General features: G+C 38.4%; 1 protein-coding gene across 2 annotated transcripts; it reads left to right on the top strand.

Moving 5' to 3' along the window:
• Positions 1 to 1,350: 1,350 nt before the first annotated feature.
• Positions 1,351 to 12,561, top strand: LOC121635711 (poly(rC)-binding protein 3-like). 2 transcript variants are annotated; one of them, XM_041979017.1, is made up of 12 exons: positions 1,351 to 1,513; positions 1,645 to 1,668; positions 1,769 to 1,801; positions 1,895 to 2,011; positions 3,470 to 3,601; positions 3,910 to 4,038; positions 5,932 to 6,006; positions 8,300 to 8,341; positions 9,564 to 9,642; positions 10,097 to 10,149; positions 11,040 to 11,209; positions 12,063 to 12,561. In XM_041979017.1, the coding sequence occupies exons 1-12, from the start codon at positions 1,439 to 1,441 to the stop codon at positions 12,115 to 12,117; spliced, it is 984 nt and encodes a 327-aa protein (XP_041834951.1). In that variant the 5' UTR covers positions 1,351 to 1,438; the 3' UTR covers positions 12,118 to 12,561. The 2 variants fall into 2 exon arrangements, with proteins under 2 accessions (XP_041834951.1, XP_041834950.1); XM_041979016.1 differs by having other exon boundaries at positions 5,932 to 6,075; positions 9,567 to 9,642.
• Positions 12,562 to 14,328: the final 1,767 nt, after the last annotated feature.

Below are 14,328 nucleotides of genomic sequence, written 5' to 3'. Positions count from 1 at the left end.
CAGGAGCTTTTCTATCCACATTTATTCTTTTACGTGGATGCAATTACGATCAGAGAAACCCTGTTTGGGAAAACAGATGTTTCTCAGTATGTGCAGCTGCTTTTTGTACTAGTGTTTACTTCTATTGTGTATGAATCACAAATTAATGCACATACTTCAGGTAAATTTATCATTTACTCAATTTATTATCACTCCAGTCCTGCAGAGCAAAATTTCTTTTTTCCGTGCATTTCTTTTTTTAATTACTTTTTCTTTATTAGAAGGTTAAAGCTCATCAGTCATTATTTCAACCTACAGAACAACCTCTAAATGTCTTCCATCTCTTATATAACAGGATACTGGTCCTTTAAAGTTGCCTAATACCAGCTGAGCCATGAAAACAATCTGTGATGCACCGTTTCTGATTTTCTGCATCAGCACAAGGAGTTTCCAGCTGCACATTTAAACCCTGCTGTTAATATTCAGATCCAATGTAGGGATTCTGATTGCAGGCTGAGGCGCCCTCTTGTGTTGGCTCTCGATACTCAGAGTCCTGCCTGAGTCATGACACCCCTTGTCAGGCAGAATTAGAGACGACCTGGCTGAAATGGGCTCGATAAAAATAAATATGGCGCTCGTCATTCAACAGCTCATCCTCGGACTGAAGGGACATATGCTGACCTATATTTCAATGCTTTTTTACATTGCATAAAGAGAAACCACATCACCCCTCTCCATCTTTGATAGTATTAGATATTATCAATACTATTCCAGTCACTATGTTGTGCTTTTAAATTAAAGCTCATTTTCTTGCTTTTTTTTGTGCCATTTGTACACTTTTTTGTGTGTTAAAACATTTACATTTACAAAAAGGGAATCTGAGTAATAAAATGGAGGAATGTGTCTTACAGGAGAAACTAATTGAGAAAAACTTTAAAGGTTTTTTTTTTTTACCCTGGACATTTTCTTCTGAAAAGATCAAAACAGATTATAGATTAACTTTACAAACTGCTAAACGTTGACATTTCATCTCTTTGTGCAGCAGAACAAAAATACATTTATTAAAATACGATTATAATTTTGCATTAAACCCACATTCTCGGTCCATACCCCAACTAGTGTGGAATTTAACCAACTGATTTTTATTTATTGTTTTATTTATTTCATCAAACTACCAAGTAAACAATATTGAACATGGCCCCTGGTAAAAGAAAAATGTCCAGTTTCAGAAGATTTTGCCCCTGTAGTCTTTAAATGTCACCTGACAGAATTAGAGTAGCGTGGTTTGTAGCCGTGCTACGCTAAGCTAACATACTTTCCCTGCCTAACCTTTACAGGTGTGTCTGCTTTTCTTTTACCTGACAGGTGACCGGTTGGCTGACTCCACCATCACACTCGCGTTGGCCCTTGATCTCCTCTCTCACGTGACCACGCCCCTTCCTTCACATCCAATCCCAACATGGAGCCCATCAAGGTCCAATCAGAGGGCGGACTGAATGTGACCCTCACCATCAGGCTGCTGATGCATGGCAAGGTACAAACACACAAATCATTCTGTTGTTCTTCCTCTGGTTTTGTTTCCAATTATCTGTCTAAAGAAAGCTAATTTAAAAAGGAACCCCGTGGCACAGATGCACCTAACACTGCGCCTTTGTTTTCCTGCAGGAGGTGGGAAGCATCATAGGAAAGGTATTTATCGCAAGCACAACAATCAGACCATGTAAAGCATCAAAACACCTGTAGGAAATACAAAAAACATCTCAATGTTGTTTCTTTTCTTTGCTTCTAGAAAGGGGAGACAGTGAAGAAGATGCGTGAAGATGTAAGAACTTTTCTACCAGCAATATTTAGCACCTCTAATCATAGATTCAGTCTTTATCTGTGTATATTTTCTTGGTTTTCTTCCACCTTGCAGAGTGGTGCCCGCATCAACATTTCAGAGGGGAACTGCCCTGAGCGGATAGTTACTATCACCGGGCCAACAGATGCCATTTTCAAGGCCTTCGCCATGATCGCCTACAAGTTTGAGGAGGTAAAACAGTAATAATAACACCCTCAAAAAATCTTTAATCAACATTTTTATATTCGAACACTCAAATCTTCAAAAAGAAATAGCACATTTGGGAAGCTTCAACTGTAAAATCTATTATGTTCACATGGAAAAATAAGTCTTTAAAATTTTAATGTTTGTACTCAAAACCCTAAATTTGTTCAGTAACTACAGCTTCCAAAAGAAATGTGAAGCAAAAAGTGCATCCATTACCTCTAAAACTTTAAGGTGACAGTACTTAAGTGAATGTACTTAGTCATATTCCACCACTGGCTTGTTTCAACGTTTCAACTGGCTCATTTCCAGATGGAATACAAAGCAGTCTTGGCCACATTATATAGGACAGAAATGTGCTGATCTAACCTTGCAGCACCCTCTGAAAGTGGGCCAGTACTGTGTTTTGATTTGGACGTTGGATCAGCGCACTTCCAGTCGGACCAATCCGAGTTTCTCCTCAACGCCTCATAAGCATCACTCACATTGTGTAGATATGATTTGGCAAAAATATTGGAGTTATATGTTTATAAGTTTATGCATTACTGATTGTTAAGATTTAACTGGCAACATAAAGCAAATAAAACAGCCACTGAGCATCCATACCGAAGTATTTCCATCTACTCCTCCTTCATAGTTCCTCCAACTCCAAGAGGTCACATAGAACACGGCTGAACTTTTGGTTGCTGAAGATATTTTACCCCTTGTCACAAAGATTTTATCAACTACACAAACTAAATAAACAAGATATCTTCCTCTACTTAAGCAATAACACTAAGATTAGGAAAATTAAACCTTTCAGGCTTCTGACGCCCTGAACTTGTAGTCAGGGTCACATTTCGGAGGACTTGGAGGTGTTAAAAGTTCCCCCAAAATATTGAGTCTCTGCATGAAAACCTGAATAAAATATTTAAAAATGTCCTCACCCAGTGACTTCACCAGCAGCACGCTGCTCACACAAGTATTAATAATCTAATAATTCAGAGGAACTAAGCTGGTATTTTTGCTTTAATACTTAAGCTACATTTTACTGCTATCAATTAATAAACAGGATATTTCCAGGACAGACTTTTACTTATTTTTAAATGAATCAGTATGCCCGCTTGAGTAGGAGATGTAAATCTGTCTGGTCGAAATGAAAATTAAATATTGAGCAGAGTGCTGCATGCTGATGCAAATTTCAAATGACCAGAGTACCAGACACAAAGTCTTCTCTGATTGGACAATTTAATGGATAATTTAATATAATAGGTCTTTTTTAAGTGGTTGATTAGTACAAATGCTTAAGCTGGTGCTAATGCTAAGTGTCATAAACTGACATTTTTGGTCGTAGAGGATGTTTTAAACTGCGAGTGGTGTGGTAAGATGTGCGCAACCTTCCCTAAAGTAATAGTTTTTCTTCTTGCTAAAACCTCTGATGAAACATGATCCTCCCCTCTTCTACAGGATATAATCAACTCCATGAGCAACAGCCCAGCCACCAGCAAACCCCCAGTAACCCTGAGGCTCGTCGTCCCTGCCAGCCAGTGTGGCTCCCTTATCGGCAAAGGTGGCTCCAAAATCAAAGAAATGAGAGAGGTATGCAACCATTTTTCAACCCCAGTGATCATCATCGTTTTAAATTAATCAGAAGTTTAATCTGACAAATGGCAGAGCCACAAGATTCTCATTTACAGTCTCTAGATCCCATATTTATGGATCATATAATTTCCATTTAACCTTCCTCTGCTGCACAATCCCCAGAGTGTGAAGCTCAAGGCTCAGAGCTCATTTTGCTCCTGGATGTCAGTTTTTACTCACTGTGAAGCCGTTTAAACAGGAAACAGGGTCAGTAAAAGATTAATTACTGCATCCCTGACGCTTTGTGGTTTTGTGTTTTGCTTCAGTCCACGGGAGCCCAGGTCCAGGTTGCAGGTGACATGCTTCCCAACTCCACTGAGAGAGCGGTGACAATCTCAGGGGCCCCAGAAGCCATCATCCAGTGTGTCAAACAGATATGTGTGGTGATGCTGGAGGTACAGTGGGGAAGGGGAGGGAGGGGGCCGCAAATATGGGAAACAAGGTCATTATTTACTCTGAAATGCCTGATACGGAAGACTGTTTGTTTGCAAGTTATAAACCTTATCATTGAAATTCTGTTTTGTTTTGTACTGCACTACATTAAACAATCATTCAGTCAGGCCAGAAATGTGAAGAAAAATGGGATTTGATGAACAGATTATAACTAATGCAACAAGAAGTTCAATCTGCTGTGTCGAGGGATCTCTTCCGGAAACATTTCTGTGCTTTCTACTGCTGCTTTTATTACATTTCTGATGGATGTGTTTGTGTTTTCATACAGTTTACATTAGAAAATCTGCACTGCTGCAAACACATTCCCAGCAGCATTTAAATGCACCAGCAAATATTGAGATAATGATAGACAAGAGGTGTGTTTTGCACTGAACTTTAGCTTTAAAAAAGCATCAGGTTACTGTTTACATAGATGGAAGGGAAAAAGCAGCACTCCAGAGATTACAAACAGCAGCCTCATCACATCAAAAATTCATCAACATAAAATGATTACACAAATATATCTGTAATATATTAATTGAGCTGAATCCAGCGGCGCAAACACTGACCATAGCTGTAATTATGTAACAATCTTTGACACGCTAATGATAAAATATTGGCCACAAAAATTTGATGATTATGTTAAAACAAAACAATTGTTTGTAATTTTTACAGATATCAAACAGCTGCTGTAGCTTGCATGAAAGCAGGCAACATTACAACATAGAGCTAACATGTCTAAAACAGGTTAATTTTACACAATTTACCAATTTCTTCTGCCTACACGGATCTACATGGACAAGTCCTGGATCTGAAGATGAAAAAAGACTAATCACATCACGGTTAAGAAGTCTGAGATAATATAATTAGCCCAAGAATTCACAGTAACATGCTTCTAATATTAGCGCCAGCTAGCTTGCACTAGCATACTCTGCTATCTCCTGGTTGAAGGGCTCAATGCATGATGACAGATTTCTATCAACATGTACAGCTTCTACTACTTTTTGTGCACTGTGAATTTCAAAATGGCTGACTCACTTTACAGTGATGAAGTTAGGAATGGTCAACTACTGTACAAATCAACAACTGACCAATCAGATCAGACTATGCCTTTTGGAGACAGTAGCTATTGTTTTCTCCTTATCAAGCAAGCTAACGTACTGTAGCATCCTCGAAACTAAAACGAACACTTACATAAAAGTAACATGGGGTCTTCAAGTATCTAAAGTAAAAGTTAAATCCATTCTGTGACAATGTCAGTGCATTTCAAGTTAAAAATTCATCCAATTGATCGCTGTATTAGGTCGTTATTTTGAGATCATTGACCATTTTGTTTGCCCTCTTCTCTTTATTACTTTCTTCTGCCTACATGTCTGAATGAGAATGCTGTTTTGGATCATAGGGTTTCACACTATTAGGTGTCTTTTTTTCTTCTTGCACCATTAATTTTAACTATCTGCACAGCCAGTTCTCCATTGGGCCTTCATGATGGCACCAGCCATGGATACTAGGACATTTGTGACTTGACTGTAAGTCTCCAGAGTATGGACTGAAAAGATATTTAGAATGCAGTATGTTGAGTCATCATTATCCAGTTGAAAGTGATTTTCCAGGTAAATCCAAGCTTAGTTGTGCACTGAACCACAATTTTGACATTTTATGTCAGCATGAGCGCACAGTGAAGAGCACTTTTGTGTCAGTGTCACAGGTTGTCTTCCCTAAGGCACCGTCCCTTCTGGTCTCACTTTATGCAACTTCGTTCTCTCTCTGTTCTTCTCTTTTTTCCTGCTTTAACACTATCTCCACATTTTATCCCTTCTTCTTCCCCCCACTCTCTCCTCCTTTGCTCTCCTCAGTCCCCACCGAAAGGTGCCACCATCCCCTACCGCCCCAAGCCTGCCTCCACCCCTGTCATTTTTTCAGGTGGCCAGGTAAGAGCAGACCCACTGGGGGCATCCACAGCCAACCTCAGCCTCTTACTGCAGCACCAGCCACTGCCTGTTAGTGTCGCACCAGGTTTTACTCACTCTTCCTCCCTTCCTCACTCCCCTTTACCCATCCTGACTAGCATGAAACCATCACTGCTGTTTACTTTCATCCACAACCTGGAGCCACTTAAACCAGAACTGAGATTAAAAGTATTAGTCATCAAGAGAGTATCTGGATAACCCATGCTCATTTTAATTGGTGGGAAGATCCAGTAGGTTATTGCCACGTTTTATTAAATAAATTATAATAATAAAGTAAATTTAAAGAAACTTCTTCCTAAACACACAATTTAGTCATTAAACTACTTAAAAGTGGCAATACCATTTATTAAGCAAGCCGTCTTTTGCGATAGAAGTAGCTTTGATTGATTCACTTTCCTCATGTGGATCCAAAAATGCAACAGAGTTTAATTACCTTCTGTAGGCAGGACAGGGGCTGCTAGCGGGTCAAGTTAAAGATGCTAGCAGGAAGCAGGTGTGGAGATAATAATGGATTCAATTGCTATGGAAAATTTCCAATTTCTGTCTAGAAAAACAAAATAAAAATAAAGGCACAAGATGTCAGATTTCCCTGGTTCACCCACTTTAGGGAAGATTTCTGAATTGCAGATCACTCCTTAAAAAGTCAATTTACACACTAAACATAAAATTTATTCTTGTTATTTTTACTTTGATAAAGTACATTTTTAACACTATGATAGCTTTTAAGCAATGATACTTAATTTACTTTTATTTAACCAGGAAGGTTTTGTGAACCAGTTCCCATTTGACCTGGCCAATGAAAATACTGTAGGCATGTGTGATAGCAGCAAATCAACATAGCTAACCTGTAGGCAGGCAGGATTTTCTCCACCTTGACCATTAAACTCATCGTTGAAAGAGTCATTTTAAAAGTCTGGCTTCTGGTTGCATTGAATGCAGCATGAAGGAAGTTATATCCAGAAAAAGAAAGAAGTCAAAATAAACAATTAGTGGACAGGAAGGACATGACAAGAGATTAAGGTGAATATAAGACAAAATTAAAGGAAGCTTTGTTTGATCGTGGTGCATTTAAAACTAAATATCTGACTAAACTTTAATGCCCAAGGTGTTTTACCATTATTATTTTTAACCCCATTATACTTCAATCAGCTAATGTCAAATGTCTACCAAAATCTAAAATATAAAGGTAATAAATTTATGCTAGTAAGTCAGTAAGCTAGTAAATTCATTACATTTTATTTCATTTTATTACATGACATTTTATTTTTTTATTTACTTTTATTTTGCTTAACTTTAACTCTTTTTTTATTGAATATAGTTTTTATTTTATTTTATTTTATTTATTTATTTTTTTTGTTTTTTTACTTAAATTCATACAAAGCTATTGTGGAGTTCAGGACTGAAAATATAGAACTGATAATAAACAGTAATAGCTTGCTTCAGTCAGATGCAGGTAAGATGTTCTCTCTTCATTTTCCAATAAATACTTATTAAATTATATTAAATGTGTTCTATGATAGAAAGACCAGCAAACTATCATATGACAAATAAGAAGCTAGAATAAAAAGGCTACACACCTTTGGTTGACTCCATTGATCGGTCACTATCAGCATTATATTGTTAGAACGACCTCCTAACATTCACAATATGAATCATGCAGCATGACAGCTGCTACATATAATGAGCAGGTTAGATTTCTAGTCGGGATATTTTTGGGAAAGGCAACAAATAAATTAAATCATATGACACGTGTTTTTTTTTCTGCTTCCTGTAAATCTTCGGTTGCCATCTTGGCAGTGATTAAATGAAATTTAGCTCAGTTCTGATCTCTGTGGCACCAATAAACCACACATAGTAGGACAATCACATCACTCCTCTCAGGGTCGTTCCTCCGGTTTTCTCCCCACCCTTCCAATCACCACCCTGCTGTCTGAATCGTCCCTTATTGATTTAGTTCAACTGGATCTGATTGATGAATACAAGGACAACGAGACAGGGATCTGTAGTGCATGGCTTACATGTAACCAATATAGCTCAATAGGTTAAAATATATAAAAGTGCATATATTGCTTGAGTTGTAGAAATGCTAGTTTATTTATTTTGGCACACTTTTGTTCTTTAAGATTTGTTAGACTGTAAAATTGATTTGTTTTTATTTAATATTTAATTCATTGTAGTCACATATCTGTATTTTTGTGGACTTGTTTAACTGAGGTTACATGATAACAACAAGCTCTTCTGCTCATGTTTGCAGGCTTATACCATTCAAGGACAGTACGCCATCCCACATCCAGATGTGAGTGCTAACCCCTACAAGGCAGTCCACACTGCACTCTACATCATTCTGTCTAGCTGCTTCCAAATTTATCTTACTTTCTCCCTACCCTTATTAATATTAATTGTTAATATTAATACAGATTTTTTTCTGATGTGTATTTCCATATCTTCTAACTTTTCTTCCTCTTGCCTACGTGTCTTATATTTGCCTTTAAATCTCATAAGGGGTTGGCCTGAAGGACTTACCAGATATGGCAGGAAATGGTGAATAAGATGATTTCATAGATCAGGAAAAAATGTATGTAAAATAATATTTTTTTTTACATTTTTTTTTTCATTACTCATGAAAGGAATAGAAAATGATGAAAAAAAAACGTTTGAGAATACCAATGAATTGTGAGTCAAACTCTTACACCCCAAGCTAACCAGTTTGGTTAAGAAACTGTCTGATTTCTTAATATCCTAGAGGTATATAAGTTTAAAAATAATAAAGTACAGTGAGACCAGTCTTAAATGTGTAAAAAGTGGATTAAACAGTCTTTACTGGTAGCATTTAATCTCCACACATATTGTTTGGTCATCTAGCTAACTAGCATCAGACTAAGTAGCATCTGGCTAAATAGCTTGAAACTTCATTACAGTGGTAACCGAGTGCTGACAAGGACATTAGTTTCCATTTATTTAGCCTGTGTTGCAGAACAGTAATATAAAAGGAAAGTAGAAAATTGTGACGTCTCCCTTCTAACAGGAAGTGACCTTCAGCAGAACCAGTTTCAGGGAGGAAAGACATCGGCCTCGACTATTTGGGTCGAATGAGGACAATTCCCAGGCATACTCCACATAGGTTTAAACAGAAGTTTAAAGCCAACTTTAAACTTTAGTGACCAAATCTCATGTTGGTATAAAATTTGTAGAAATGTAATTCTAGGATGCTCCAGTCATAGCAACAGTAACTATGAGACGCGGGGTTTATGGAGACAACAACATAGGAATACTCCAATCAGGCCAAGTCCTTTATGAGTGTCTTCTACACCTTTCTTTTCTCTCTTTGTCTCTCTTGACTTTTGTCCTTCACCTGTCTGTGTTGTTACGTCTCCTCAGATCCTCTCTTTGCTCTTGTAGCACTTCGGACAGACCTTTATTTGTGTGTGTGTTGGTGTGTCTGCGTGCGAGTGTGTGCGCCAGGGTGTGTTTTTAATGATGACCTCATAGCTCTGCTGTCCTCCTCCTCCCCCCCTCAGCAGTTGAGCAAGCTCCACCAGTTGGCTATGCAGCAAACCCCCTTTACCCCCCTTGGACAGACCACCCCTGCCTTCCCCGGTACGTACCCACCTACACAATGACCCTCTTCACCAAAGATCCTTCTCTCGTTTTTACCTGTAGAGACGAACACAATCTCTTCCTCCTTTTTTTCTCTTTCTCTTCTTTTCCTGTCTCTGTCCTTTCTCTTTTTCTTCTTCTTGTCGTTCTTCTCCTTATGGTCTGTGTGGTGCACTGCCATTGACATGGCCTGCTGGTGGTCTGCTCTTGTAGATGTTGAGGTTTCTTTTGTTTTCTAGCTTTCCCTTAGTATCCTCTTTTTTTCTAAAGCAATGCAGTTTTCATTAGGTTTTGTTTTCCGTATTGTGTCACGCAATAGAGACAATTTATAATGTATGTAGGCTCTACTTGTCAGTCAATAGAGTTCATCAATTTCTCCCTCAATGTGCCAAACTCTTTTCTGTCCTTTTGCCTCCCTCTCCTGTTTCTGTCTACTTCCTGTGTTTAGCAGCAGGTCTGGATGCCAGTAACCAGGCCAGTACTCATGAACTCACCATTCCCAATGATGTGAGTATATTTGTGATGGTGTGCAAAATGCTCAACCATGCATTTTTATTTTCATTTGTTGGCATTGCATTTCCCCTGAAAGGGTTTAATGAAAATTGCAAAGAACGGTGATTTAAAATGAAGCAAATTTCATTTAAAATCAGTCAGTTTATACATATTAATGGCCTGTGTTTTGCTTTTGGCAACAAAACTGTCAATAAGACAATATCGTTGATGCTGTTAAAGAATTACAATAGGTCTTCTGTTATTGTCAGCCACACTTACTCAGCTGTTTTATTCAGCAGCTTTGTGCTTTTTCCCCCCCGGCTACTGCCGATATCCTCAAATTATAATGCTGCATTTGAGTTTCCATTTAGACACAATGCTTCAAATCTTTCCGAAAAATCCATAATGGATAGGATAATATTGCTATCACATTTCTTTAGCATTAAAAGGCCTTTTTCAGATAGATTAGAGCGATGGATTCCTAACTAATTGCTTGAGACATTCTCCAGAATATATAAAAGAGCCTAACATAAAGCAAGAGACCATCAGAAAACAACTCCTATTAAAGTTCAAACTCCCAAATGTGGTTGGATTACAATGTCAGAAGCTCCACCCTATTATCGTTTAACATGGCTCTTTGTTCAACTTTTGAACGATGCAATGTGACAGCAACTCAGCTGCAACTACTGTAATCTCTTTTCCCACAGCAGAGATACACTGCAGCCAAAGGCAGTCAGCTTTGTAAAGTGAATGACCTTAATGTGAAAGACTTGTTCAACCCACATAAGGAGGAGGAAAGTTGTAACTGAAAGGCTGGCAAAGATTGGCCCATATTCACATGTATTGTAGAGTATCTCCTTCAAGTGCTGTGACCATGCTAAGTCCCGCCCCCATTTTCTTCCCAGCTAATAGGCTGCATAATCGGACGCCAGGGAACCAAAATCAACGAGATCCGTCAGATGTCTGGGGCGCAGATCAAAATTGCTAACGCCATGGAAGGGTCATCGGAGCGCCAGATCACCATCACAGGAACCCCCGCCAACATCAGCCTGGCCCAGTACCTCATCAATGCAAGGTCAGAGAGCTCAGAGGTGCAAATGGAACAACTGAATGTTAAACCTTCCTTCTTTGTGCCAACAAAAATCAGAAGTTGTGTGGACATGATGGGCCTAAAATGCTATCTGAACTTAACACAGAAAGTAAGAAATTTTGTGATTGATCATACCAACTGGTGTTGTGTTATTGGAAAGCCTGATGAGTCACCTTTACAATGAGGTATAATTTGTAAGGATGGTACTACTGTGGAATGAGCAGCACAGCAAAAGGTGTCAAAATCCCCTGCAATATTCCCTTCTTGATATTCACTCTTGTTTTAAGCTGCTTGGTGAATTTGGAAGATTGTAGTCTCCCATAATAATAAAGAAAAAATAATGTATTGGCCAATTTTAGACTTACACTGTCAAGGACCTCAGTAGCATGTGGAATATCTATTTACAGCTACAACAGCTTGGCACCTCCTCCCCATGCTGGTTCCAGCATTTTGCTTTAGTATGGCATCCCATTCCTCAACCTGGTGTTGTTGAAGGTCAACCAGTTGTGCTGGTTACTTTAACATGAACAGCACGCCCAAACTGATCCCACCAGTGTTGGGTTGGGTTGAGGTCTGGACTCTTGAATCTTGAGATTTTGGCTAATTTTTGGGGGGCACTACCCACACATTTAGCTATGTTGCTGATGACTCAGAAGCATGATCCTTACAATTTATACCTGGTTGTAAAGGTGACTAATCAGACTTCCCAACAATGTATAATACAACACCAGTTGGTATTATTATTAAAAAAGGAGAAATAATTGACCAAACACAGATTTCCACAACTTTTGTCTATTGTACAATAGAAATGCTTAATTTTACCGTCATTTTCCTTTAGGTTCAGAGACGTGGCGGCCATGTGGAATGACCCATCTTCCATGACCACATCCTGAATCCCTGACTGGCTCCTCCGTTTGGCCCTTTCCAATGACTGACTACCGCAGACAACCCTGATGAAGCCCTTCGGACTCTGGCTCTGGCTCTCCGAAAACCCTGACCACCTTTCCACCCTGGTTCTAACTACATCAGGGAGGGTTTGGCGCTTTTATTTCAGAGAGCCAAATTAAGTTAAAAGAAAAAAAAAGAAATACAAAAAAGTAACTCTGTTGACTAGATTTTTTAGAGAACTGTTGAAGCATGTTGAATGTTTATTAGAAACAACTTGTGTTAATCTTTCTTCTTTTTCTCTCTATCTATTGCTTTCTCTCTCTGTCTCAGTGCTGCGTAATAGAACATCATTTAAAAGTTTAAAAAAGTACTAGTAAAAGATTGAGCATTTTTGTAGAACATAGTTATTTGCATATTACAGTACAGCTGCTCAGTGATGCTATCGGCAGAGTGTGTGGTGGGATGTAGCCAAATTATCAAATTTTGATAAAATATTTTGAAAAGAAAAAAAATTGGATTGCTCTGCTCTTGTCCTAATTTGCATCTTCGTCTAATTTCTGCCCATGACTCTTTGCTGCATCACATGACCCTTTTAAGCCAATGGTATCACTCCTAGAGCCTCCCTTCTCATGTTAATTTCCTCTATTTACATTACTGCTTATATTGCATGTGTTCAATGTTGTATTGTTGTGTATTTCAGTAAGCCTGTTCAGTGTATGTGCTCCTTCAAATGTTATATCTTAGTGCTCCTGTTCTTTTCCGCAAACTTTTTCAACATTTTGGCCACTCACGTCTAGTCCTACTCCCTGCCCAGATGGAAAACTTTCCAACATAGCCTCCTTTTATCAACACCAATTATTAGTATTTAGATGCATGAATGGGAATTAGTGAAAAATCAGTGGCTAAATCACTGACTGAAAATTTAAATGATTGTTTACTAACTTATTATTATACTGTATTTGTTTTATACAAGGACTTTTGTGAATTAGCACATTAGTCGACTACGCGGCGCTCATGCAATAGACTATTCAACACTTTACTCTGGACTGCCTCTGATGTGGGAGGATTAGTTGGACTTAAAAACCCAGTGTTTCGTCCAAACCTTTCGGCTTCCTTCACTTGTCCCAGAAAAATATCAGCTAAGCTGCTTGTAGAAGTTATGAACAGAGGGTTTTAAAAAAACAAGGGAAAGAAGCCGAATGTTACTGGCATAGAGGCCTGAACGTTTGGACCAAGCCCAATATTTTTGGGGCCAAGGAATGTTCAGGGGTTCATTGGGGGGAACCCGTGGGGCCTGGGCGGACGTGACCACTCAGTCTCTTTTTCACGATTGTTCATCTTATGTTCTTTTCATTGTCATGCGGTTGATTTGACGCTTTAGGTTTGAATGTCTTTTCATGTCATTACCATGTCAGCAACTTAATTGTTTTTATTTAAAAAAGGATAAGTTGGATGACTATTCCTGCTTCGCTGGTGTTCCAAAAGCCAGCATGTATTTATCTATGGTGTGGTGATGCACATGACTTTTTGTTCACTGATTATGGAACTCAAGCTAAGTTGATTTTGTTGTGTTGTACCTAATATGAGAGGGAGATATGGGTGATATTTGGTAAACTTCAGTAATTCAACCACCTCTCACAACTTCTACTTGTGAGGAGGCTCTACAGATATTGGACAGCTTGGGTAATCTTTCCAAGCTCTGCTGAGCTAGGTTCAGTGTTGACAAAAACAAACAGCTGTTGAATGTTATTGTTGAATCACATTAACTACAGTCCAACAATGAAATATTCTGCATTTACAGTGGATCGCTTTCTTCATACATACAACTTTTGCTATATTTCTATTAGCTTACACTGAGTTTAAAGGAGAACCTGTACATTTTGGAAAATATGTTTATTTACATTCTGATATGAAAACAATGATATGTTACATGGCAAGCTACTGTTAGCTTTCAGCTAACTGAACTTAGCATAAACACTGGATAAAGGATAGAACAGCTAGCCTGGGCGTTGGGCTAACCAAAACCTGATTACAAATTTATGTGTTTTATCTATTTGGTTTAAGAAAAATATTTGGGTAAATTGGTTTTATTTATGTGCATTTTTCGATTACAGTATTGATAGGACTTATTGTTGTATAATAAATGTCAAGCTACTGCTAGCGGTCAGCTAAGACATCTTAGTCTGAAGCCTGCAGACAGAAGTAAACCTGACCAT

Source organism: Melanotaenia boesemani, chromosome 24, assembly GCF_017639745.1.
Source record: "Melanotaenia boesemani isolate fMelBoe1 chromosome 24, fMelBoe1.pri, whole genome shotgun sequence".
Taxonomy (NCBI): Eukaryota; Metazoa; Chordata; class Actinopteri; order Atheriniformes; family Melanotaeniidae; genus Melanotaenia; species Melanotaenia boesemani.
Note: the sequence above shows the minus strand (reverse complement) of the source record. Positions and strands in the feature narration are given on the sequence as shown.